Source organism: Lepus europaeus, chromosome 18 (genome assembly GCF_033115175.1).
Source record: "Lepus europaeus isolate LE1 chromosome 18, mLepTim1.pri, whole genome shotgun sequence".
NCBI lineage: Eukaryota > Metazoa > Chordata > Mammalia > Lagomorpha > Leporidae > Lepus > Lepus europaeus.
Window position 1 is genome coordinate 25,943,833 of NC_084844.1, and position 25,445 is coordinate 25,969,277.

General features: G+C 58.6%; 2 protein-coding genes across 2 annotated transcripts; one reads left to right on the forward strand and one right to left on the reverse strand.

Moving 5' to 3' along the window:
- Nucleotides 1-14,650: 14,650 nt before the first annotated feature.
- On the forward strand, nt 14,651-24,048 carry SGCA (sarcoglycan alpha). The gene is made up of 10 exons (XM_062175075.1): nt 14,651-14,657; nt 14,741-14,857; nt 14,946-15,100; nt 15,293-15,365; nt 15,670-15,868; nt 16,265-16,427; nt 17,383-17,591; nt 17,877-17,903; nt 22,508-22,700; nt 22,892-24,048. The coding sequence occupies exons 1-9, from the start codon at nt 14,651-14,653 to the stop codon at nt 22,686-22,688; spliced, it is 1,131 nt and encodes a 376-aa protein (XP_062031059.1). The 3' UTR covers nt 22,689-22,700; nt 22,892-24,048.
- On the reverse strand, nt 18,462-19,803 carry LOC133777232 (spermatid-specific linker histone H1-like protein). The gene has a single exon (XM_062216715.1). The coding sequence runs from the start codon at nt 19,045-19,047 to the stop codon at nt 18,529-18,531; it is 519 nt and encodes a 172-aa protein (XP_062072699.1). The 5' UTR covers nt 19,048-19,803; the 3' UTR covers nt 18,462-18,528.
- Nucleotides 24,049-25,445: the final 1,397 nt, after the last annotated feature.

The following is a 25,445-nucleotide window of genomic DNA, read 5'->3' on the forward strand; positions in this document are numbered from 1 at the left end:
GAACGTGTTTGCCAGGAAGAATTCTAGAGGCCTGGGGCCGAAGTTTCCCCAGTGACAGCTCTAACTTGGGTCTCCAATTTAAAGGATCCTGACCAGTGTGTGCCAGAGGGTGACAGTGACCTCCACACGTCCCCTGACCTAGCAACCCAGAAAGCTGTTGAAGGTTCCCCACCCCCACCCTGGCACACACAGACCAAGGGGCCTGGGGCTGCCCGGTGTCCCTGGCCCACTGCCTGGGCCCTGGCTGTGGGGGTCCACCCTAGGCACAGGTCCAGATGAGCTCCTCCCGTCCACAGAGCCCAGAACGTGAGAACAGGGTGGATCCTAGGACCCAGAGAACAACTCAGGCACAAAGCCTCCCCCCTCTCCCAGCTGCTTCCTGCATATGGGGCCTTCCTGCGGCCTCTGCCTCCTCCCCCGCCCTCTTCCCCTCCATCCTCTTCCTCCTCATCCTAATCTCCCAGTCTCAGGCCCCTGGCCTGGAAGGGCTGCAGGAGGGAGCCCTCCTGGCCCTCTGCTGCAGGAGTGCGTGTGGGTTTTGTGGGCTATTAATCCGTTGGCGAGAGCTCGCTACAGCGTGGAGGATGGGATGTGGGAAAGCCGCCTGGGAACCCTGAATATTGGGATGGGGAGGAGCCAGGAACCACAGGACTGGATCCCAGGACTTCTGCTAAGGGGGAGGGAAGATTTGGGTTCCGAGCCAGAGCCGGAAGTGAACCCAGGCCTCTGGCTTGCCACTGCCACCTGCCCAGGAAACTTCCCCCTCCCCAGTTTTGCCCTTGGGGGCAGGGCAGAGTGAAGAACATTCGGGCTCAGGCCCTCCCAAGCCATCACGGAGGAAGATCGCTTTCCAAAACAAGCTCTAGGACCTGGGTTTCCAAGATCAAGGCTGGGGCTGGAAAACCCCCTCCCCGCAGGCCCCTCCCAGCAGCCCCACCCCCTGGTCTCACCCAGCCTGGGGGTTGGGCTGTGTCCTCAGAAGCTCTTGTGCGGATTGGACGAGGGCGCAGGCCCCTGGGTGTTCTGCCCAGATTCTCCCACACCCTTTGCAGTGAGTCATCTTAACTGGTCCCAGCCCAAGGGGTCTGTGCCCACGCTCTGGCCAGGTGGGGAAGCCCCTGGCTTATGGAGGTGGGAGGAGGAGCTGAGAACCAGCTGTTGGGCCCTGAGTCCCTGGGACTCCCTTCCCCATATCTCCTGCAGCTTGGAATGAACTAGAATTATTTCCATGGGTGAAGGCCCTTTCGGGGCTTTGGGATACTCCAGGGTGGTTCGAGCCCAGATCTGGGGTGACGAAGGCTAATGAGTGGGACTCAGACTGCTGTTAGAGGAGTAATGAGCAACAGCCCTGGCTAGGATTCCCGGAGGCTTTTATGCAGCCCTAAGTGCTTTAACCATCACTCCTTCCCCAGGCTCCGTCCGGCTCAGCCAGATGGGTGGGGAATGGGGTGTCATCTTCAGCCCCTCCCTGGCTGCCTGGATCGGAGCTCCATCTGTGAGAAGAGGGGCTACCTCCAAACAGAAGACTTCCAACCCAATTTCCATTCCTCAGGCTGCCCTCCTCATCTGCCCCCTGTGGTTCTGTGCCCCAGGAGAATCTGACTGCCCTTTCTCCATCTTTGTGCAGGAGACCTTGACGGCCAAGTTGCCTGCTGGTCTTTGGACAGAAGCCCCTTCCTTACCTTTGCCCTGGCCTTAGAGGGTGGAATATTTCCCAAGGTTGACCCAGGGGCTGGGCTGCCAGGGCTCAAATCTTGGCTCTACTACTTCCTAGCTGTGTGGCCTTGGAGAAGCCACTCAGCCTCTCTGGACTGTGAAAAGGAGGAACTGAGGCTTGGAGAGTGGCAAGGGTGGGGAAGGAGCTGCCTTTCCCAGCCCTTGTTGCAAAGGCCAGAGGCTGTGTGGCTAGCCCAGATAACTGGCTTCCAACTCTCCTCCCAGTAGAGACCCTGCCCATTTTCCCACACCCTCCAGATCTGATGAGGGCCCTCTGGGAAGGCGCACTTGGAGGACTGTCCCTGGAGGCTTGCTAGTTTTAAACACCAGGTTGTTACTGCAGAGGAGGTGACGAAGAGGTGGGGAGAGGCCTGATGTGCGATAAGTCCCAAGCCCTCAGCGCCCTGGGCTCAGCCTGGGCTGGGTGCCAAGACTGGCTTCTCTTCTCAGCTCTGAGGCCTTGAGACTCGGCCTCTGAGTGTGACTTTCCCTTGGCCACTATCATCTGAGCAGAGGCTAGACCAGGCCCTGCCCTCCAGCCGCTTTGGAGTGAGCCAGTGGTCCCCGCGATCCTCTGCCGGGGGCCCAGGACTAGTATGCTGGAAAAGCACACTTAACGTGTGCACCCTCACAGGCCCGAGATCGCAAATCCAGCACGTTGTGCTGGAGGGGTCTCTAGTGGCTCTTGGCTGATGGCTGATCCCTTCGCCAGCGAATGAGGAAGTCTGAGCACTGGCACACCCCATGTTGGAGAAAAGAGACCCCGCTAGGGTGCATGGCGCCTGAATGGACCCTAGCTTCACCCATTTCCTGGGTGACCTTGACCTGAATGTCTGAGTGCCTCCTGAACCCAGGTGACCCTGGAGTCCCACTGGGCATGCGGAACAGAGCTTGGAGAACACAGGCTTGGAGGCTGGGCCATTTTGTTTGTCTCTGACCTGCCACTTCCTGCCTAAGGGACTTCAGCAAGTTCGCCATCATCAATGGAGCAAACATACCAAATTCATTACATTGTTGGGAGTGGTAAACATGTTTGAAGTGCGTAAAGCACAAAGAAGGAGCTTGGTGTGGGGGCTGGTGTGTATCTTCACCCAGGGGACATGTGTGCTGGTCCCTGCCTGGGTGGGTGTGGCCGAGAGGGAGCACCACTGTTTGTATCTCGAAGTATTGTCTTCATCAGACTTTGGGCTTCTTGTTTCTTTTCTTTTTTTTTTTTTTACAGGCAGAGTGGATAGTGAGAGAGAGAGAGACAGAGAGAAAGGTCTTCCTTTTTGCCGTTGGTTCACCCTCCAATGGCCACTGCGCCCGGCGCATCGCGCTGATCCAAAACCAGGAGCCAGGTGCTTCTCCTGGTCTCCCATGGGGTAAGGGCCCAAGGACTTGGGCCATCCTCCACTGCCTTCCCGGGCCATAGCAGAGAGCTGGCCTGGAAGAGGGGCAACTGGGATAGAATCCGGCGCCCCAATCGGGACTAGAACCCGGTGTGCCAGCGCCACAAGGTGGAGGATTAGCCTGTTAAGCCACGACGCCGGCCTTGTTTCTTTTTTAAGAACATATTTAATCGCAAGGTAGAGAGACAGGGAGAGAGAGAGAGAGAGAGAGAGAGAGATCATCCATTCACTGGTTCATTGCCCAAACGGCCACGACAGCCAGGTCTGGGCCAGGCTGAAGCCAGGAGCCAGGAACCCCATCCTGGTCTCCCATGCAGGTGGGTGGCAGGGGCCCAAGCACTTGGACCATCTTCCTCTGCCTTCCCAGGTGCATTAGCAGGGAGCTGAATTAGAAGCAGAGCAGCTAGCACTCCGATATAGGATACCAGCGTCATAAGCAGTGGCTCAACTGGATGTGCCACAACCCCTCCCCACCCTTGTCCCTTTTTACTGTACTTTGTGACATTCTGAAATACTAGGGACCTTCAAAAAGTTCATAGAAGGGGGCCAGCGCTGTGGCGCAGCGGGTTAATGCCCTGGCCTGAAGCGCTGGCATCCCATATGGGCACTGGTGCTAGTCCCGGCTGCTCCTCTTCCAATCCAGCTCTCTGCTATGGCCTGGGAAGGTCCTTGGGCCCCTGCACCCATGTAGGAGACCCGGAGGAGGCTCTTGGCTCCTGGCTTCGGATCGGTGCAGCTCCAGCCATTGTGGCCAACTAGGGAGTGAGCCATTGGATGGAAGACCTCTCTCTGTGTAACTCTGACTTTCAAATAAATATCTTTTTTTTAAAAAAGTTCATGTGTATTATAAAAAAAAAAGAGCACATAGATTTCAAAAACTTCTTGCACTAAAATAAACTTGATCTTTTAATTCCATTTTTCCATAAACTTTTTGAAGCACCCTGGCCTGAGCACCTCTTCCACATCTTTGGGGATCATTTTGAGTGAAAGAGGCCTTCTAAAGTGTTTGTCATTCTGCCTCTTGGTACCTTGAGTTTCCCATTGCACCCACAGGGAGAAGGGTCCCGTGGGGTCCTCCCACGGCGGGAGACCGCCTTGTTGCCTGTTCCTATGTGTTACCCTCTTTCTAGCAGTCTCTGCACCTCACTCTAGCGCTGCTTGGAAAATTCAGATACATTTTGGAGATGGGGGAGGGAGACTGAGAAGGAGTGGTCAGGCTGTGTGTGTGTGGTTGGGGGGGGGGCAGGAGCAGGACAGAGGATAGATTTCTCCAAATCATCAGTTTCTTTAAAAGAAAGCCTATATTTAGCCAGGCTTAGAGGGCCTGTAAATATGTATTTTGCAACACAGACAGCCGTAGCCGTGGGAGCTTCAGAGATAGGCAGGGAGGTCAAAGAAAAAAAAAAGAACTGGGAAGATTAGGCAATGTATTTTGTCATCAGCAGATTCGAAGAATTCTCCCTACTCCCTGCTCTGCCGGCTAATAATACACACATCTGTGTTGATGGTTTATAGTTATCATCTGCTGTCTGGATCTTGGAGAATGAGGGCCTAAGGACGGGATGACTCTCAGAGTCACCTTCTTCTGCCAGCCCTCGCCTCACCTGCCCTGGGTCAGGGGCAGAAGCATGCTGCACCCCACCCCCACCCCCACCAGCTTCTGCCGGGTCAGCCTGGTACCAGACACAGGCACAGCCTCCGGAACTCCAGCTCTCTGGGCTTCCACACTCAGCTCCTTGCACTTCAGGCGGCTGTGAGGAGTGGAGTGAGAATCCAGCTGCTTCAGAGAATCAGGTAACACAGAGAATTTATGAACGCTAGTATTGTGTGATTTTTAAGTTTTTCTGTTTATAAGAAAGAGAACATTTGAATAGTGTGAAGTCCCTTTCCTTTCTCTCCAGCCCTGCTGCTCTTACATTTGGAATACTCCTTGCTAGCCTCTATTTTTTGTATTATTTTGTTGAATGTAGCAAACCAGACGTAACTAAATTTCACTACTGTAGCCATTTAAAAAAATTTTTTTTTATTTATTTGAGAGAGAGATCTTTCATCTGCTGGTTCATTCTCCAAAATGCCTGCAACAGACAGGGCTGGAACCAGGCCAAAACCAGGAGCCTGGACTCCATCTGGGTCTCTGCGTGAGTGGCGGGGACTGAACTACTTGAGCCATCACCTGCTGCCTCCCAGAGCGTGCAGTTTGCAGGAAACTGCAATTAGAAAGAAAGAGACTCAAATCCAGGCGCTCTGATGTGGGATGCAGGCATCCCAAGGAGCAACTTAACCACTTAACGAGGACACGTAACACCTGCCCCTACTTGAACCATGGCCACGTGTATGGACAGGTCATTGGCACTAAGCACACCCACAGTGTTTGTTGTGCAATCATCACCACCATCTATCTCCAGAACTTTTTTTCATCTTTTTTTTTTTTAAAACTTATTTGAAAGGCAGTTAGAAAGACAGAGAGAGGGAGAGAGCTCTTCCATTTTCTGGTTCACTCCTCAAGTGGCCCTAAATGGCCAGGAGCTAGGAGCTTCTTCCGGGTCTCCCACAAGGGTACAGAGGCCCAAGGACTTGGGCCATCATCTACTGCTTTCCCAGGTGCATAAGCAGGGAGCTGGATTGGAAGTGGAGCAGCCGGGACTCGAACCAATGCCCAAATGGGATGCCACCATTGCAGGTGGTGCCTTACCAGCTACAACACAGCACTGGCCCCTAAACCCATCTTCGGAGTGGATTCCTAGGAGCAGAAAGCCAGCGCTGCAGGGCAGGCTTACCAAATCATGTTCTCACCACCTGTGGCAGCACGAGACCTCCCGTTGGACCACATCCTTGCCAGCGTTTGCTCTCATCAGACGTTTTCTTTCTGCCAATCAGAGGCGTGGAAAGTGGTATTTCATTTGAACCTGACTGCCCTGCTTTCTCAGGCCGAATGGCTCACGTTCATTGGTCAGCTGAGCTTCCTCCAGGTGCATCTTGTGTATTGTACTCTCGGCCATCCTTTTGTCGCTTTGGATGCCAGTGACAGAAAGCCCCAGTGTAACATGTGGGTCAAGCCACTAGAAAATTCTATCATCTCAACTCATAAGAAGCCCCAGGGTTGGTTAATTTGCAAGCTCAACTGTGCCACAATCTTTCCATCTTTTTTGCAATGCCCTCGTCTTCATTGGCCCGCCTCTGAGATGGGGCTGCTCATGGTCCAATATGACTACCTTAGCTCCAGCTGTCCCCTGGAGACAACACTGTCCAGAGGCAGAAGGTGGAAGCTTTTTTTTTTTTTTTTTTAAATTTTTGACAGGCAGAGTGGACAGTGAGAGAGAGAGACAGAGAGAAAGGTCTTCCTTTGCCGTTGGTTCACCCTCCAATGGCCGCCGCGGTAGGTGTGCTGCGGCCGGCGCACCGCGCTGATCCGATGGCAGGAGCCAGGTGCTTCTCCTGGTCTCCCATGGGGTGCAGGACCCAAGCACTTGGGCCATCCTCCACTGCACTCCCTGGCCACAGCAGAGAGCTGGCCTGGAAGAGGGACAACCAGGACAGGATCGGTGCCGCGACCGGGACGAGAACCTGGTGTGCTGGCGCCGCAAGGCGGAGGATTAGCCTAGTGAGCCGCGGCGCCAGCCAAAGGTGGACCAAAGGTGGAAGCTTTTTAAAGAGTCTTTCCCAGAGCCCTCCTCTTGCCAAGGGGATTCCCTTTCTGGTCTTAGGGACCAGAATTACAAACGAGTCCATGTCTGAACCAATCATTTACCAGAGGACCAAAAGGATCAGTGCTATGTTTTTTTGTTTTTGTTTTTGTTTTTTTAAGATTTATTTTTTTATTTGAAGGTCAGAGTTACACAGACAGAGGAGAGGCAGAGCGAGACAGATCTTCCATCTGCTGGTTCACTCCCCAGTTGGCCACAACGCCAGAGATGCGCAGATCCGAAGCCAGGAGGCAGGAGCTTCTTCTGGGTTTCCCACGTGGGTACAGGGGCCCAAGGACTTGAGCCATCTTCTACTGCCTTCCCAGGCCATAGCAGAGAGCTGGATTAGAAGTGGAGCAGCTGGGGGCCGGCACCGTGGCTTAGTAGGCTAATCCTCCGCCTACGGCACCGGCACCCCGGGTTCTAGTCCCAGTCAGGTCACGGGTTCTAGTCCCAGTCGGGGCACCGGATTCTGTCCCGGTTGCTCCTCTTCCAGTCCAGCTCTCTGCTGTGACCCGGGAGTGCAGTGGAGGATGGCCCAGGTCCTTGGGCCCTGCACTCGCATGGGAGACCAGGAGCAAGCACCTGGCTCCTGGCTTCAGATCTGCGGCAACGCACTGGCTGTAGCGGCCACTTGGGGGGGTGAACCAAAGGAAAAAGGAAGACCTTTCTCTCTGTCTCTCTCTCTCACTGTCTAACTCTGCCTGGCCAAATAAATAAATAAATAAAGGTGGAGCAGCCAGGACTAGAACCAGTGCCCTTTGGGATGCCAGCACTGCAGGCGGCGGCTTTACCCACTACACCACAGCACCGGCCCCCAGTGCTATGTTTAGACTAATCACTACTTATCTAGCAGGGCTAGGGAAGACCCAGCCTCTTGCAAAACCCAACTCCCAGATCAGATCAGGGTCTGTTTTCAGAGAAGAAGGGAAGGGATGCACTTGGGGTGGCCAAAGGGCTATTCTTTCTCCTTGTTGGTTCCTAGGATTTTTTATTTTTATTTTTTTGAGAGTGGATAGTGAGAGAGAGAGAGACAGAGAGAAAGGTCTTCCTTTTTGCCGTTGGTTCACCCTCCAATGGCTGCTGCGGCCGGTGCATCACGCTGATCCGAAGCCAGGAGCCAGGTGCTTCTCCTGGTCTCCCATGCGGGTGCAGGGCCCAAGCACTTGGGCCATCCTCCACTGCCTTCCCAGGCCATAGCAGAGAGCTGGCCTGGAAGAGGGGCAACCGGGATAGAATCCGGCACCCCAACCGGGACTAGAACCCGGTGTGCCGGTGCCGCAAGGTGGAGGATTAGCCTGTTAAGCCACAGCGCCAGCCAAGGAGGTCTTTAAATATTCTGAATGTTAGCCCCTCCTCTGCTTTATTTGTCCCTAGCACTGCCACCCAGGCTGCTGCTTCTCTTTCCACTTGGTTTATGTCATCATTTTCAGAGCAGAGGACATTTGGGGAGTAATGAAATAAAAGCTGTCCATCTTTTGTGACTGACAAATCCCTTCCCTACTGTTGGACCCCCTATACTTTCTCCTAATTCTCTTCAAGTTTTGTTTTTTCACTGTTAGGTCTTGAACTCATCTGGAATTAATGTTTATGGATGGCGTGGAGAGTTTTCGTATGAAAAGCCAATTGTCCCACACTGCCTTGAACAGTCTCTTCCAGCTCTTGCTATGAGCTGCAGTGCCAGGGCCATCATCCGTCAAATTCCCACATCTGCTTGCGGCTGGCCCTGGGTGTTCTATTTGGTGGCTGCCTTTGTCTAGCCCCATGCTCAGACCACGTGGTCTTAATCACCATTGCTTTCAGAAAAGTTTTGTTATCTGTTCAGCATCTCCCTTCTTCCTTTTTCAGTTATCTCCGCTTTTCCGGCCTTCTGCCCTTCCATATGCATCGTAGGATCATTCGTCTCACTCTGTGAAAAATCCTGATGGGGTCTTTGCTGGACTTGCGTTTTCTCGACAAGTCACGTGGAATCTCCTTCATGACCTTGACACGTCTCACCCCTCCACTTCAGACATCTCTGCACCTCCCCATTTGTTCCTCTGCAGAGCCTACAATATTATTTTTTCCATAAGTCTCTCAAAGTTAGTTTTTAAAAAGATTTATTTCTTTGAAAGTTACAGGGAGGTCTTCCGTCCACTGGTTCACTCTTCAAATGGTTGCAATGGCTGGAGCTGAGCTGATTCAGAGCCAGGAGTCCGGAACTTCTGGGTCTCCCACGTGGGTGCAGGCGCATTAGCCGGGAGTTGGATCAGAAGTGGAGCAGCCAGGACTCAAATCCGCACCCGTATGGGATAACAAGGCTGCAGGCCAGGGCTTTAACTCGCTGTGCCACAGCGCTAGCTCCCAAAGTTATCTTTTGTAACTTTCTAGGTTCTGACAATGTGAATTTTTTGTCGTGATTGATTTCTTTTTAAAAAGATATTACAATTGCTAATAAATCATCCCTGGCCTGTAGAAACATTGTTGAATTTTCTATTTGAGCGGTATCTATCCAGCAACCCCGCTGAGCTCACCGCTCACATGCGCCAGTGGCACCTCTTGGCTTTTCTCTCAGCAACCACAGCGTCTCTGTGCGTAGTGGTGTCCATGTCCCACCGCCCCCAGCTCCCATGCAAGCGGGCGGGGCTGGCCCCGGGCCGCTCTTGCCTCGCCCTGCCCTGCTGTAAATAAATAAAAGGCCCCCCACTTTCTGCAGAGCTTTCGCCACTACAAAGCGCTTTAGCTCGCATCGATCTTCCTGCCTTGCTGCGCAGAGCGAGTGTCCGGTGGGAACAGCCGGGGCCCCACGGCTGCACCGCCGCAGCCTCGCCTTGCCCTCTGCGAGAATTGGGCCAGACACGGCTCCTGGCCTTGTGCAACTCCTGCAGGCCGGCCCCGGGGGCCCAAGTCCAAGAGGAAAACGGAGCTGGGGGCCACACAGGTCTCCAAGCCGGTGCCCCCCACCCCGTGTCTGAAGGGCAGCGTGGACACGTGCAGATGTCCTTGGAGGTAGGAGACGGGGCGGCTGGGGAAGAGACCATCACGTACGGGCTCCCGCCTGCATGCGGGCTCCCCCCTCCGAAGGGGACAACGAGCCCTCCGCCCCGGGAAGGCGACGACGACACCCGGCCCAGGCCCGGCGTCGCCCGCTCTGAGCGCCGCGCTCCGCACGCACGGTGACGCGCTTCCCCTCCCCGCTTCGCTCCAGCACTGCGCAGGCGCGGGGCCCGGCTGTGGCTGGCGATCGCGCCCTCTGGCGGCGGACTGACGAGTTGCACCCTTTGTTGTGCGCCGGGGTCGGAGAAAGGAGTGGGTGGAGTCTGGCAGGCTGATGCTCGAATCAGGTGGTGACAAGAAGCCCTTTCCTTTGTCCCCCGGTTTAGAAGCGGATGAAGGAAATGCGGCCTCGGAGGTCGAGAGGCTTAGGGAGCCGGTTCCTAGAGACCGAAGGGGAATCAGACAGAATCGGGGAACTGATGCTTTCATTCCTTTAGCAAACATTCACCGGGGTGGGCGGAGATAGGGGCAGAGGATCAGAGAGGTTACTTTTAGGGACCAGGTGGAGCAGAAAGGTGGGGGAGGGCGGGGTGGCGGGGGGGTGGGGAGCAGGCGCCGAAGGAGCGCTGGCTGAGAGGGAGGAGGGGCTGAGACTTGACCCCTTCAGTTCCCAGACGGTGCCCCAGCCGGCCGGGAGCAAGCCCCGGAGCTACAGATGCGACAGCCGGCGCGGCAGGAGGCGTTTAAGCCATACGTTCATAATGACGTTACTGACCGAAAAAGCGAACTGGCCACGGCCTGGGGGAGGCTGGCGGTCTCCCAGGCAGAAGTGTTCCCTTGCCTTCTTGGAACTGATAAATGCAGGAAAAGAAGCAAGTATTCGTCCTGTCTGAACTGTGCCACTGGGTGAGCAAGGCAAGCGTGCAGGGCACGTCCTGTGTCTAGAGCTAGACCAGCTGATGAGGAAGGTGTGATTGGATTTGAGCATCATCATTTTGAAAGAAAAAAAAAGAAGAAGAAGAAGCTGATGGCTAAGGCCCTGACATTGCCAAGACCACAGCAACACAGGTCACGCCTCCATGTAGGAGGACCCACCACCTGTGACACCTTCTCACCAAACAAAATTGAGCCAGAACCTGCTCAGGCTTCTGGATCCAACGACGACTGGCAGAATAAGAAGGCACAGGGAACACAACTCACAGGAGATACAGAGGTCAGAGGAACACCTTAACACCTTAGAGGTGCAGGTGGCAAACCCCAGGCTGGGCAAAACATGCGACCTAGGTCCTTCCCAAGGATGAAGAGAGAGGGAGAGGAGGGGGTGGCAGGGGGAGCTTGAGGAGGCAGAGGGAAGGAAGGAGAGGAAGAGAGAGAAATGGACAGGGAACCCGCGGATGTGGAGACATTTAAGAGCGATCCCTCACTTGTAACATGAGCGCTTTACGGGATCCTGATTCCCGCAGACATGATGAAAACCGACATTTATGAGAAACTGGAAATTTATACTGGAAGTTTGATGTTAAGGGATTATTACCTTAACCATTGGTTGTTATGTGATCACACTGAGTCATTATCTTTTTAAAGATAAAGAAACACTGGCAGGAAATTGAACGGGAGCAGGAAATTGGGAGGGGGAAGAGGTGAAGCTAGAAATGGCCCGTGAGTTAATTGTTGAAGCTGTCAGGTGGACACATGGAGACTCCTTATGTTATTTTGTATACTTTAAAACTGCTGGACGGCGCCGTGCTTAACCGGCTAGTCCCGGTTGCCCCTCTTCCAGGCCAGCTCTCTGCTATGGCCCGGGAAGGCAGTGGAGGATGGCCCAAGTGCTTGGGCCCTGCACCCGCATGGGAGACCAGGAGAAGCACCTGGCTCCTGGCTTCGGATCAGCGCGATGCGCCGGCCGCAGCGGCCATTGGAGGATGAACCAACGGCAAAAAGGAAGACCTTTCTCTCTGTCTCTCTCTCTCTCACTATCCACTCTACCTGTGGTGCAGCAGGTTAAGCCTCTGCCTGCAGAGGGCGCTGTTTCACAACCTGGTTGCTCCACTTCTGATCCAGCTCCCTGCTAATGCTCTCTGCTATGGCCCGGGAAGGCAGTGGAAGATGACCCAAGTCCTTGGGCCCTGCACACGCATGGGAGACCCGGATGAAACTCCTGGCTCCTGGCTTCAGCCTGGCTCAGCCCAGGGTGATAGGGCCATTTGGGGAGCGAACCAGCGGATGGAAGATGCCTCTCTCTCTCCTTCCCTCTCTGTAACTTTTCTGTTCAAATTAATTAATTTAAAACTATTTCAGAACAAGAAGTGTAAAGACCCTGTGAGCCTGCTCCCTGCCCCTCCCCAGGCCTCCATGGCCCCCAGGGTGCTTTGTGTCAAGCAGCAGGCAGCCATCACGGCTGTCCAGACGCCTGGGTGAGGACAGGCTCTGCTGCCCTCAGGTCTGGGGAGGCTTTTCCGAGGCTTCCAATTGGCTCCTTGGGACCTCCCTGGCCCCCTGAATTGGGGGACACGTGGGGAGCATAAGGGGAAAATGCTCAGTTCTTACATTAGGGCATGCTAGCCTCGGTGGGGCCTGGTGCCACTGGGTGCAGACACTGCCACCTTAAGACAGTGGAGGGTGTGAGTGGGCAGCTCCAAAAATAGCAGGGGCAGCAGCAGGAGGGAGGGGGGAGTGACCTGGAGACGCAGGGACAGAAGCCTGGGCAGCTGCCCAGCCCTGGCACCTCCGCCCACTCCCCGCCGCCCCCGCCCTCAGCCTCTGCCTCCAGGACCTTTCCTCCTCTTTCCCTCCAGCTCTGGGGAGGCGGAGACGACGCCAGGGGGATGCTGGGGCAAGCACCTGCCTGGGAGACCGAGCAGACGCTGACTCTGGAATCCGGTGGCTCTGCAGGGACCCATGGGGTGATCAGGTGGGGCGAGAAAGAGCAAGGGACAAGAGCTAAGTCAGCTGCGCACCGGTCGCCCCAGTCTGCAGGCATCCGGTGTGGGTAAGCCGGCAGAGTAGAGCCCTGACAGCCCTGGGGCCCTGCCTCCTTCCTGGGGCCCTGGGGACACTGCCTGTCCGCCTGCTCTGGGGGGGAGCCCTAGAGAGACGGGCACCCCACCATCTTCACACCAGGGCCAAGGCAGGAAGCAGGGGGAGGTGGTGCCTGAAGTCAGGCACCAGGCTGAGCAGTTGGTGTGCATTTAGTGTCTCGTGGCCTGGGGGAAGCGCTACCCTCCCATGCATCAGTCTTACCATCTCTACATGGGGACAGCAGTGGCATGTGTGTCGTGGAACTGCCGTGTGTGCACGGCGACAGGCCAGGCCGGCTGTGGTCACCCATCTGCACGCAGGCTGCGTGCTCCCCTCTGTGCACTCGGGTCCCGGCACGTGCGGCAGGTGCCCTGTGGCACTGCGCTGGTTCTTGCGGGGAGTCCCCACAATGACACCCAGGAGCGAGCACTGTGGGTGCCAGGTGCAGTCGTGGAAGCAGAGGCTGAGAGGTGGCCGGTGACTCACTCACTCAGGGTCGCATCTCCCGGAAGTGGCACTGGGGTCTCAGAGCCCCAGTCCCTGAGCCAGCAGGGGGCACCTCCTGCACTCACTGTCTGCCTGGCTGGTCTGGGGATGCGGGCTGGGAGACCGGCCATCATCTTTCACTGCTAAGGAAGCTGTCCCACGGCCCCCTCCACAGTGCAGGGCCGCAGTGCCACGTGGGGAGGCTGTGCACCCGGCACCCAGGCACCTGCCTGGCTCTGGAGAAGGCGGGAGGTCAGCGATGGCACAGGGGCTACCTGTGCAGGGTCTTGCAAAGGGGGTAGAAGGTGGCCAGGGGGGTGAAGGCAGGAAGGGAACCCCAGGTCCAGGGAGTGCTGGAAGCCAGGGAGGGGCTGCCTGGGGCTGGAGGGGAGCCTGAGGGCTTGGGGGTGCGTGCGGGGAGGAGATGAGGGGATTCTAGGGGTGGACGGTCAGGCTCAGAAGGATTAGAAAGCTGTCAGCTGGGAAGCGGGGGCAGTGGGAGCCATCGCGGGTCCCAGGGTGAGTGTGGGACCCCTGGGAGGAGAAGGTGGGAGGGACATGGGGCGTGGGGGCAGTGTCTACCCAGATTCAGGGCCCGCTCTGGGCAGGGAGGGCAAGGCCCCCTGGCTGAAGCTGGGACCCAATTGCTCAGGGACACCTCCTTGTCCCTCCCTCCCTCCCCTCCCCTCCTCCCGCCCCTGTCTCTGTCACTCATGGGGCCAGCTGGCCGGGCAGCCATGGCGGCGGCCGCACTCCTCTGTCTCCCTCTCCTTGTGGGCAAGTCGGGGTCTTCTCCGGAGGCGGGGAGGGGGTCCTGGAGGGGCTGGGAGTCGGGGTGATGAGCTGCAGTATGAGAGGGCCTCAAGGGAGGGGCCGAAGGAACTGTGGGTGTTCACGCGAGGTGGCCAGGGGCTCTGAGCAGGCTGAGGAGCTGGGCCCCAGGGTGCGGGGGCTGGGAGCGCTGGGGGCTGGCGGGGTCCTAGGGCTGGGGTGGGCCTGAAGCACAGGCCCCTGCAGGGACGTGGGCCCTTTAAAGGGCTGGCTGGGGCTCTGCCCTGTGGGGCCCAGGCTAAATTTGGCCCTGACAGGGAAGGGGGTGGTGACTGGGGCAGGGCCCCTCGGCTGGATGGCAGCCTCTGCTCCCTGTTTATTCGGAAAGGCGGTGGGGGTGTGTGTGCCGGGTCCCAGGGTGGCTGCCCCTTGTCCTGGGAAGGCTCCTCCCGTGCTGTTGTGTGGTTCTAAGTGCCCTCAACGCACACGCAAACACACACACACACCTCCTGGTCACACATCAGTGCCTGCCCACCGTGACCCCCCGGCAGGGGAACGAGGGGTAGAAAAGTTTTTTGGGGCGGGGAAGGGGTGTCTGCCCGTGAATCCATGCCAGGTCTGGGTTTGGATTAAGGCAGGCCCCGCCCCTGCTTTCCTGGGAGAGCCCTGTGTCTGAGGCTGCTGGGGCCCCCTACACAGGCTGCCTGGCGGGCCCGGGGGGCACCGAGGCCCAGCAGACCACCCTGTACCCGCTTGTGGGCCGCGTCTTCGTGCATACCTTGGAGCCTACGAGCTTCCTGCACCTCCCAGAGCACGGTGAGTGGGGCCAGGCGGCAGGGGCTGGCTGGGCTGCCTCTCCCCAGGTTCCCGTCAGGCTTCCAATGCCCTCTCCCTGTTCCACCAGCTGCCCCAGCCACCGTCCCCGTCACCTACCATGCCCACCTCCAAGGACACCCAGACCTGCCTCGGTGGCTCCGCTACACCCAGCGCAGCCCCCACCACCCTGGCTTCCTGTATGGCGCAGCCACCCCAGAGGATCGGGGACGCCAGGTCATCGAGGTACCTGTGAACCTCAAGGGGACGAGTGGGCGGGGCCCTGCCAGCTGGGATTGGAGTTTTGTCTGCCTTCATTTGCATGTCATTTACATGTCTAATTTGGGGCCCCGGTCCTGGGGGGTGAGACCCCTCCCACAAGTCATGGCAGGTCCTGCTTAAAATCACCGCTCAGCCCTTGTCCTCACTCCCTCCCAGGTCACTGCCTACAACCGCGACAGCTTTGACACCGCCCGACAGAGCCTGGTGCTGCTGATCCGGGACCCAGAAGGTACCTCCTGCCCAGCTCCCCTGCTCCCCCACCAACCACAGTTTTGGGGGGGTCTCCCCTGGGAAGGGAGGTGGCGACTTGGAGGGCAGTGGGGAGGAGGGACAGACGCTCTGCAGACAGAGCCGGGACAGGCCTTGGGCAAGGCGTGGAGGCTGTGAGCGTGGGGGAAGAACCTTGGGGCTCGGGGCGTGGAGGGTGTGGGAGGGCAGCAAGGGGTGTGAGGAGGAGCCTGAGGATGCTCGGGGAAGGTCTGGGGGCAGCTGAGGTCCATGTGGTCTGAGATGCACCCCCGCCACCTGCCCAGGGTCCCCACTGCCCTACCAGACTGAGTTCCTGGTGCGTAGCCACGATGTGGAAGAGGTGCTGCCCCCGACACCTGCCAGCCACTTCCTCACGGCCTTGGCGGGGCTCTGGGAGCCCGGCGAGCTCAAGCTGCTCAACATCACTTCAGCCTTGGATCGTGGGGGCCGTGTCCCCCTTCCCATTGGGGGCCAAAAGGAAGGGTAGGCGTGAAACCCACAAGGGCTTCCTGGAGGAGGCAGCTGGCCTTTGGTCTGGTGCTGGGCATAGAATAGGAGGCTCCCTGGGTTCCAGGTGGGTTTTGTACACCATTCTGTGCCCTCATGGTGTCCATCTTCAACTCCCAGCCTCACACCTCTGTCTACTACTCTCCAGCGCCTCCTCATCACCCTCTTGTGCTTCCTGATCCCAGACCCTACTTGCTCTGCACCCCGATATCCCATGAGGACATGTCCACCCACAGAGGACTTTCCTGTGGTCTGGGGCCGCCTCTGAGTGTGGGATGCTCTGGGTAACAGCAGCCCAAGCTCAGGATAGGCTGAAGCCGCCTGTGCCTCCCCACCCCGACTCTGCTGACGGTGGCTTCTATCTGGGCCCAGGGTATATATCAAGGTGGGCTCCGCCTCACCCTTCTCCACCTGCCTGAAGATGGTGGCGTCCCCTGACAGCCACGCCCGCTGTGCCCGGGGCCAGCCTCCGCTTCTGTCCTGCTACGACACCTTGGCGCCTCATTTCCGCATTGACTGGTGCAATGTGTCCCTGGTGAGCAAGGAGGACCCTGGCTCCTGGGGTGGGGGTGGGGCAGGGCGCCCATCACAATCCCGGTCCCCACCCACTTCACATGCGGGTCTCTGAGTTCTCCAGCCCTATTTCTTTCCCTGAAGGGTCTCTTAATCTTGAGCTCTCTCACTCTCTGAAGTTCCACCTTGTGCCACAAGAGGGCGGCAGAGTCTATAATCCGCTCATAGGGGCTCTCCAAATCCGTGTGTCTCAGATCTGGGGACCCAAGGGCTCCCGCACTCCTCTACGCAGAGGGTGGTTCCTAAACCTTCCTCCCGACCTCCCAGTCTGCACCCTTCTGAGGTGTCACCTAGTGTCGCCTAACAAGCCTGCCTGCAGTTAGGAGCAGCCGGCTCTCCATGGTGCAAACCAAAGATGCTCACTGCAGCTCAGGGATATGGTGCCCTGGGAAACCTGTCTCCCTGGCCTGGAAGCCACGGCCACGCTCCGTTCCTGCGGATTGGCCGGTAGGGCTGGGACTCGCCTGGGTTCTACAGGTATGACAATGACAACTTTCTTGAGCCCTGACTATGTGTCAGTCACCATCCAATCATGTCTTAGCCTGCAACCATTGGGATGGGGGGGGGGGGGGCGGAGGGCAGGCACTGCAGTTATCGTTTTGACTTCACAGGAAACAGGCACGCAGAGCAAGTTGTCAGCCGAGCGCTGGCTGGAGTCAGGATTTGAACCAGGCAGTCAGACTTTAGAGGTGTGCACTAACCATTGTGCTGTCCTGCCTTTCCTAGAATTCCTGGCTCCTGGTCCCCGTGCCTGTCTGGTGAGGTCACATGAGCTGAGGCAGTGAGGCAGGCAGGCAGGAGGACGCCCTGTGCTTGCTTGGGACAAGGGGCAAGATGGCCCCAGAAATCCTGCCCTTTCCCCTGGAGTCTCTGTGTCCAGCCAGTCACTCCTGGGTCAGCCCTGGCTCCCTGTGCAGGTGGATACGTCAGTGCCAGAGCCGGCGGATGAGGTGCCCACCCCAGGCGATGGGATTCTGGAGCACGACCCCTTCTTCTGCCCTCCCACTGAGGCCACTGCCAGAGACTTCCTGGCAGACGCCCTGGTCACCCTGCTGGTGCCCCTGCTGGTGGCCCTGCTGCTCGCCCTGCTGCTGGCCTACATCATGTGCTGCCGACGGGAGGGGCGGTGAGTGCTGGGGGGGGCAGGGAGAACACCTGCCGGTCCTCACACCCGCGGGCCCCTTTGTGGCTGGCGCTTGGGCTTCGTGGGGACAGATCCCTCCAGCAGTGGGGTTCTCAGCTGGGAAAGGAGTTCTAGACCCCTTTCTGGGCAGTTCCTGGGAGTCCTGCTTGGCCTGGCACCAGGACAAGGGTGTGGATAACGGCATGCAGACCCCTGGACATGTGAGCCCCCAGGGCACCACGAGGCAAAGTCCTGAGCGGGACTAACGTCTCCCTTGCTTTCCTGCAGGCTGAAGAGAGATCTGGCCACTTCTGAGTGAGTAGGGGAAAGCTGGGGGCTGGGTGGGGACCCCCTGGGATGTCTGCTTGGAGCCTCCAACCTCCATGGGCAGCAGAGACAAACCAGATTCCTGGAGGAGGGGGCGACAGATGGAGGAGCCCTCGGGGACTGCTGAGCCCTAGCCCAGGGCCAGCTGCTGGGCCTATGTCTCGTCTTTGTTGTCCTCTGTCCTGGTCCCCAGAGAACAGTGTGTTGTGGTCGGGCAAAGGGGACCCGTGGCCACCCTGGGGGAAGGGCTTGAGAAGAAACTTAAGAGGCCCCCAGCAGGTGCACCCTGTGGCCACTCCCACCGTGCGCCAGACACCCAAGGGTGCAGGCCGGGTTCTGCTGTACTCTCGCTGCCATCACCCTCTCCAGCCTCACATACTACACCTGCAGGAGGCGGTGGCTGGGCCAGCAGAGGTCCGTGGCTGCTCTCAGCTCCGCCAACCCGGCCCAAATCCACCGTCCAAGGGCTTCACCTGGCCCCCACCTTTTCCGTTCCCTCGAGCCCCAAAGATTCCAGGAGGCAAGTGTGAAATGTTAGGCTCCTTTTATTCTCGCTGTGCGCTGAGCCTACAGGCGGGCCGGGCATCCTTGCTCGCTGGCCTGACCTGCCTCGTTAATTGTGGCTGCATTTGGCCACCCTGCGAACCCCTTTGATAAGCTGTTTTTGACCCTCTGTGGAGCTCAGCAGGGACTTGGGCTGTCTAGACCGGCGCTGCCCAGACTTCCGCCGCTGCTGCTGTCTCTTGCCCTTGAGCTTGAACTTGGAGGCTTGCTTTCTGCTCAGGCGGAAGGAGCCCGAGGCACCCTTGCCGGTCACCTGCTTGAGCATCCCCTTGTCCACCAGCTTGGTGAGTGCGAGCTTGAAGCGCCCGGTGTTGCGGGCCATGTTGTAGCCAGTGGCAGCCACCGCCTTCTTCAGCGTGGCCTGAGACACGCGGCTGCGTTTCCCTTTGTTGGCCAGAACCCCCAGGATCACTTTGGACATGCTGGGCTTCCGGTGGATTTTGGGGTAGCTGCGGGGCCCGGTCTCGTTGTTGGTGAGTCCCGAGGTGCTGGCCTGATGGCTTCCACCCAGGCTGGCGTCTGAGGCCAAGGGCGCCGATGCAGGCAGCACAGGAGGGTCTTTCTGCATCTCTTCCTGGGCTTCACTGGGGGAGAGGACCTCCAGGGTGGCAGCTGGCAGTCTCCCCTGGGCTGCTCCTCGGTGGGTGGGTGAGAGATGTCCCAGCTCCTGCTGCCCTCAGAGGCTTCCTTGTGGGGCTCCAGCCCTTGCCTTCCCCTGGCTGGCCAGAGGGAGGACCAAGGATGATCGCCCACAGCTGGCCTCCGCAGACTTGTGCTGGGGGGCACCACGGGTAGTCAGCTTAACTGTCTGATGACCTCAGGGGGACATTGTGAAGCCACCAGAACCCTGCAGGGGTCACAGTGGCCCATTGTTCCCTCCCTCTGGGGAGGGGTAGCCAGGGGATGTCAGGTGCCCTGCAGAGGAGGCTGTGGCTGTGCAATGGAGAAGGGCGTGCCCACACTGTGTGTGTCTCTGTGTGTGTACACGTGTGTGTGCACGTGTGTGTGTGTGTTTGGTGGTACAGCAGATTTCAAGGTGTTTTGACTCCCGTTTAAAATTTTTGTTTTCATTTGAAAGGCAGGGGGTGGGGAGGAAGGGGAGAGAGAAAGAGAGAGAGAGAGAGGGAGAGAGGGAGAGAGAGAGAAATCTTCCATTGGCTGGTTCACTACCCAAATGCCCATGAAAGCAAGGGCTGGGCCAGGCTGAAGCCAGGAGCCCCTCGGGGTCTCCCAAATGGACATGTGGGTGGCAGGGACTCAGCTCCCTGAGCCAACACCTGCTGCCTCCCAGGGTGCACAGCAGCAGCAGGAAGCTAGAATCTGTAGGAGAGTCAGGACCCAAACCCAGGTACCCAAATTGGGTGTGGGTGTGGGTGTCCCAACCGGTAAGCTCACAGCAGGGCCAAACACGCACCCCGAGTCCCCAGGCTTCACCTCACCACTTTGAGCCCTCCGTCTTGACCCGCTGGCTCTCTGAACTACTGAATTAAAGAACATGAACATTTGAAAAATCAGAATTATGGCAACACTTAGGGATTATAATGGGGAACGTGTGTAATGGGGAAATCAACTCTTGATCTAGGCAAGTCCAAATAAGTCCTTGGGTAACTTTCTATACACATTGGTTAAAGGTTTCACTTTATTTATTTATTTGAAAGGCAGAGTTTCAGACAGAAAGGTCTTCCCTCCATTGGTTCCCTCCTCAAATGGCTGCAATGGCCAGGGGTGGACCAGTCCGAAGCCAGGAGCTGCTTCTTCCCGGTCTCCCACGTGAGTCAGGGGCCCAAGCACTTGGGCCATCGTCTGCTGCTTTCCCAGGCCACAGCAGAGAGCTGGTTCGGAAGTGGAGCAGCCGGGACTAGAATCGGCGCCCATATGGGATGCCGGCACTGCAGGCGGAGGCTTTACCCACTACGCCACAGCGCCGGCCCCACCCGGGTCAGGCTTACAAGCTCCGATGTTGTCAGGACAGTCTGCTTCCTCCAGCCATTTGGAATCAATAACCAGTGTTACCACGAGTGATATTGGCTCTGGCTGGACTGAAGTTTGTGTTGATTTATTGCTGCAAAATCCATTTTTTTTTTGCTTGCTCAGTATCTGCCATTTCTCAAGTTGCCCACACCTTGTGATTCTGCTACCTGTTAATCACCTGTATCAGACAGAATTGGTCACAAAATCCTCCAAGCCTGGATGACGCTCTCCTGTGTGTGGGAGGGGGCGGGGGGGGGGCGGGATGCAGGGCTCTATGTGGGAGGTGGAGGGGGTATGGGTAAAGTTGGGGGCATGTTTGTGCCCATGCATGGGTGTGTGCGCGTACGTGTGTGTGCGCGTACATGTGTGTGTACATGTTTGTGTGTGCGTGTGTGCGTACATGTGTGTGTGCAGGGAAGCCTGCCCAAGTGCTGATGTGGAAGGGCTGTGGGGAAAGCATGGCAGGGCCTGGCTTCTGCTCTCACTCTAGGAAAACAGCCCCCAGAATATTCTTTCCACCTGTGCGTTGCCAGAGTGCTGAGGTGCAGCTGTGGGGCCAGGGGCGGGGAGGGGCCCACTGACCCAGCCCCTGCCAGCGAGGGCCCAGGACACCACCTGCTGACTCCCTCCATCCCGGCCTCCGGGCACTGCTCTGCTCTTCCCCCCTCTGTCTCCCCTGGCCTGGGAATGGAAAATTGTGTTTTGCACAACTCCGCGTGCCAAATTCCAGACTCAAGAGCTCATGTTGACCCTCCCCTAGCCTGCGATGGCGTCTCCGCCTCTTCCCAGCACGGGCCAGACGGGCCGTACCGTGTGAAGCGGGACACGGTCTGCTTTCTCGGTTTCTTACTGGAGTCCCTGTCCTCAGATGGGGGTGGGGAATTCCGCATCTGCCTGGGGCCTTCTTATTTCTTATAATGAAACGTGCCTGCTCCATTTGACCTGGCATCGCGTAGTCTGGAGACATGTCCCCGGGCCGGGCGAGGTGGAGAAGGGGTGTGGAAGCACCTGTCCACCGGAGGCCAGGTCGGTCAGTGAGCTTGCTGGCAGGGAACAGTGTGCCGGTGGCACCAGCAGCTGACGGCTCCCTCCAGGAACAGCTGCGGCTAGCTGTGAGCCTGAGCAGGGGATGTCCTAAGTGCTTTTCCTCTGTTAGCTCACTTACCTTGTGCACCTGTCTTACACTGGAGGAAACTGAGGCACGAGGTGGTTAAGTAACTTGCCCAAGGTCACACAGTCGATGAGCCACACAGCCCAGAGTCAAACCCAAAGCCAGTCCTCCTGTTTGACGGCTGTGCGACCCTGCAAAAGCAAATCCGTGAGAATGAGGAGGATCTGGGGGGGAGCCAGCAAGGACTTCCGGGTGGGTGTGGCCACTCAGGGCTGCTGGGATGGGCCTTGAGGAGCCCTGGTCTGGAACAGAGCCGGGACCGGACATGGTGGGGGCGGGGACAGGGAGGGAGCCAGAGCTCAAAGGGCAGCAGGAGGAGCCACAGGATGAGATGCTGCCACTGCCGGCTGGCTGGATGCGGGCAGGTGTTCCTGGAAGGGGAGCTGGTCTGAGCACAGCTAGGAGATGAGTGGAGGAGGAGGAGGAGGCGGACTCGCCAGGGAGGGGAAGGGGAGGAGTTAGGGCTCAGAGGCTGGAGAAGCTGTGGAGAGGGGAGCGGAAGACACCCAGAAAGGTGGCCGCTGCAGGCGTGGGCACTGCGGGGCCATCAGTCCACACTGCAGCATCCACGGGCCCCCCGGCCGCCCTCCAAGGGCGAACCGCATTCTCTAATCTTGACAGCAGTCCCGGGAGAGGGTACTGGGAGCTCCGTCTTACAGTTGAGGAGAGTGAGGCACAGCCTGGTTAGACAACTCACCCCGGACATCCGGCTTTGAACGCAGGCTGTCCGCACCCACAGCCCACGCCTCTATGCACTGAGTAGGCGCCAAATGGCAAGTTTGTTCTTTTCTCCCACACCACCGTGTGGCTCCGCAGCAGTGCTAGGCTGGGCCCTGCGGGCCTGGCTCAGGCTGACCACTGCCCCCGCCCCGCCCTGTGCCACCAGCATCCAGATGGTCCACCATTGCACCATCCACGAGAACACGGAGGAGCTGCGGCAGATGGCAGCCAGCCGCGAGGTGCCCCGGCCACTCTCCACCCTGCCCATGTTCAACGTGCGCACGGGTGAGCGGATGCCTCCTCGGGTGGACAGCGCCCAGGTGCCCCTCATCCTGGACCAGCACTGAGAGCCCAGACAGGTGGGTGCAGCTGGGCGGTGCCAACCTCACTTCTGGAAATGAGGCTGGGCAGGTGATGGTGGATGCCAGGGCCGTGGCTGCACAGTTCCGGGTGCTGCGTTGGGGTCGGAGGGTTAGAGGAGGCCAGCGTCTGCCTCCCCACTGCTGCTTCAGTTCCAACCCTGGCTTTACCCCCCTCTCTCTCCACGCAGAGACCGTCTTGGCCACCTCCCACCTGGTGATTCCGGCTCTTGGCCCAGCTGGCCCCCAGGGTCTTTGGACCAGCAGAGAGAGGAGGGGTGGAGCGGGGTGAGGACCCCCAGAATAAACACCTGCTCCTCTGCTGCTCTGTGGTTGCCTGACCTCCCCCCATCCCCCGCAGCCTCCCCGCGCACCTCCCTGCTGCCAGAGCCCGACACTGGCTCCCAGCTGACCTTGGGGCTCGTAGCATTTTGCTGTTTCTGCAAACCTCTGGAAGAAAGAGGGGAGGACCTGTATGGCCTTCTCATGGACCTGACAGTAAGGGGTGCCTGGGCCGATATCCCGTGGACCAGGAGGCTGAGGCCTAGGGACAGCGAGTGAGCAGTGCAGGGTGGAACCTGGCCAATCTGCCTGTGACTGCCCCCAGGAGGGAGAGATGGGGGGAGGGTCTGGGGGTCAGGAGAGCTGGGAGATTGTATATGGAGTCCGTTGACAGCTGCCCGGACCCCCTGGAGGGAGAGTCCCTCTGTGCCTTGTGTCGGGGGAGAAGCTGACATAGACACGTGGAGAGAGGAGGGAACGCAGGATCTCGATGCCCTCGGCTGGCGGAGCAGAGTCCCAGGGTCTGGCAGAGCTGAGAACCCTCCTCGCCCATGTCCTGTGTCCCCATGGGAGTCCCGGGGAGCTCAGCTGGCTGTGAGGAGGCCCAAGGTTGTTTCCCAGAGGACCTCAGCAAGTGGGCCGCTGTGCCACCAGGAGGCTAACCCCAGAGGGCGCAGATAGACAGGACACTGCAGAGGGCCTGGGACACACGGCCATGAGAATCCCAACGAGGGCCAGGTAGCCACCCACCAGGCCTCTCCCCTTCCCTCTGCTGGGACCCCCCCCAGTGCTCCAGGGTCCTCTCGCCCTCCGCAGTGCAGGGCTCTGCCCAAATGGCCCCTCCTCAGAGAGGCCTTCCCTGAGCTCCTGGGACCCGCAGCTCCCAGGCTCCCTCCCTGCGCACCCCCTCCCAGCCCCTTCTCTGAGAGGGGCACCTGTCTGGGTCCTCTTGTCCACATCCTCTGCCCAGCATGGTCTGTGGCCCCAGGAGGTGCAGCGTCTGCACACAGAGGGTGCTCAGGAAAGCCCTTCTGAGGGAGATCAGTGTCCGGGCTTGCTCAGGGTTCTGGAGGAAGTTGCTCCTCCTGCCCCCTACCCCCGCCCCCCACCCCCCACAGGAGCTGAGCCCAGCCACTGCCCTCTGGTGAGCCCCCTGCTCAGTTCCCAGAGCCACTGAACAGCGACCCCACAGGCATTTCCAGAGGCAGGCAGGGCGCATGCTCCCTGAGGCCTTCAGGGGCCTGCCCCCACCTGGCAACCCCATGGCCTCTCATCTGCGGCTCCTGCCTCCTGTTTCCTGGGCTCCTCTGAAGCAAACCAGGCAGCCCCAGAGGAGGCTGGGAGCGGACTCCTCCCCTGTCCCTGTCTCCTCTCCCTCCTCTCTGGCTTCCCCTGTGCCCTTCCTGTGCTGGCCAAGGATAGAAGTGGGAGGCCCGCCCCCCTTCCCTCTGCTTCCCAGCCTTGCCTTGGGGTCTTGGCCACGCCTTCCTCCCTGTCCAGTTCCCAGGAGCACACGGGAGCCTGGCTGCCGGCCCAAGAGGAAGTGGTCCAGACAAGTAGCTGGGAGGATGGCGTGACTGCTGAGGACACAGGGCTGTGCCCGGGCACACACACACCAGCAACCCCAGGCTGGCGAGGCAGCTGCCCCTCCCAGATGGGCAGGGTCCTACCTAGCCGTCACCCCTACCCCCGCACTCCTGAAAAAACATGCCAGCAACACCCCCTCCCTGTCTCCACCCCCTCCCCCACCGTCTCCTCCAGTCCCACCAGTGGCACTGCCCATGTGGCCCCCACTGCCACCCTAAGCATCGCCCTGTGTGTGGCCTGGCTCTCCAGATGTCATCACGTCCCCATCGGCCTGGCCTGCGGGCACAGGCGGCCCCAGCCCCCAGACGCACGGCTCCCCTAGCAGGACTCCAGTCATCACAGTCTGGCCACCCTGCCGCTGGCTCCTCCAGCCACAGTCAGATGACTCACATGCTGAGACTCATACCTGCCGTATGGGGCTGGCGTGGGAACCTGGGCACCAGTGTGCGGGCAGCTGCCGAGCCTGGAGACACCTCCATCCAAGCCCCCGCGGGACCCCTGGGAACAGAGGCCCGCAGGGTCTTCCTGCTCCCTCAGAGCCGCACTGAGAGCCTGCGTCTCCCTCTGTGCCTTGTGGGAAGTTCATTCTCTCCCCATGAACTTGCACATCCAGCCAGGGCAGCTACTGGCCACACGGGACCCCAGGGCACTTGAAATGTGGCTGGCGCCAATGGAGATGTGGGAAAGGCTTAAGTGATCATATTTGGGGATAGAGTGTGTTCAGTAAAAGACATTATACACATGGGTTTTACTTGTGTATTATTATTTTTAATGGGCACTGGAAAATGCAGAAAGCTGGGGCTTGTGTCTGTTTTTATCGGGGAGGTGCTGGCTCCATGGCTCTTCCTGTCTCCACCAGAAGGCCGACCCACCCCA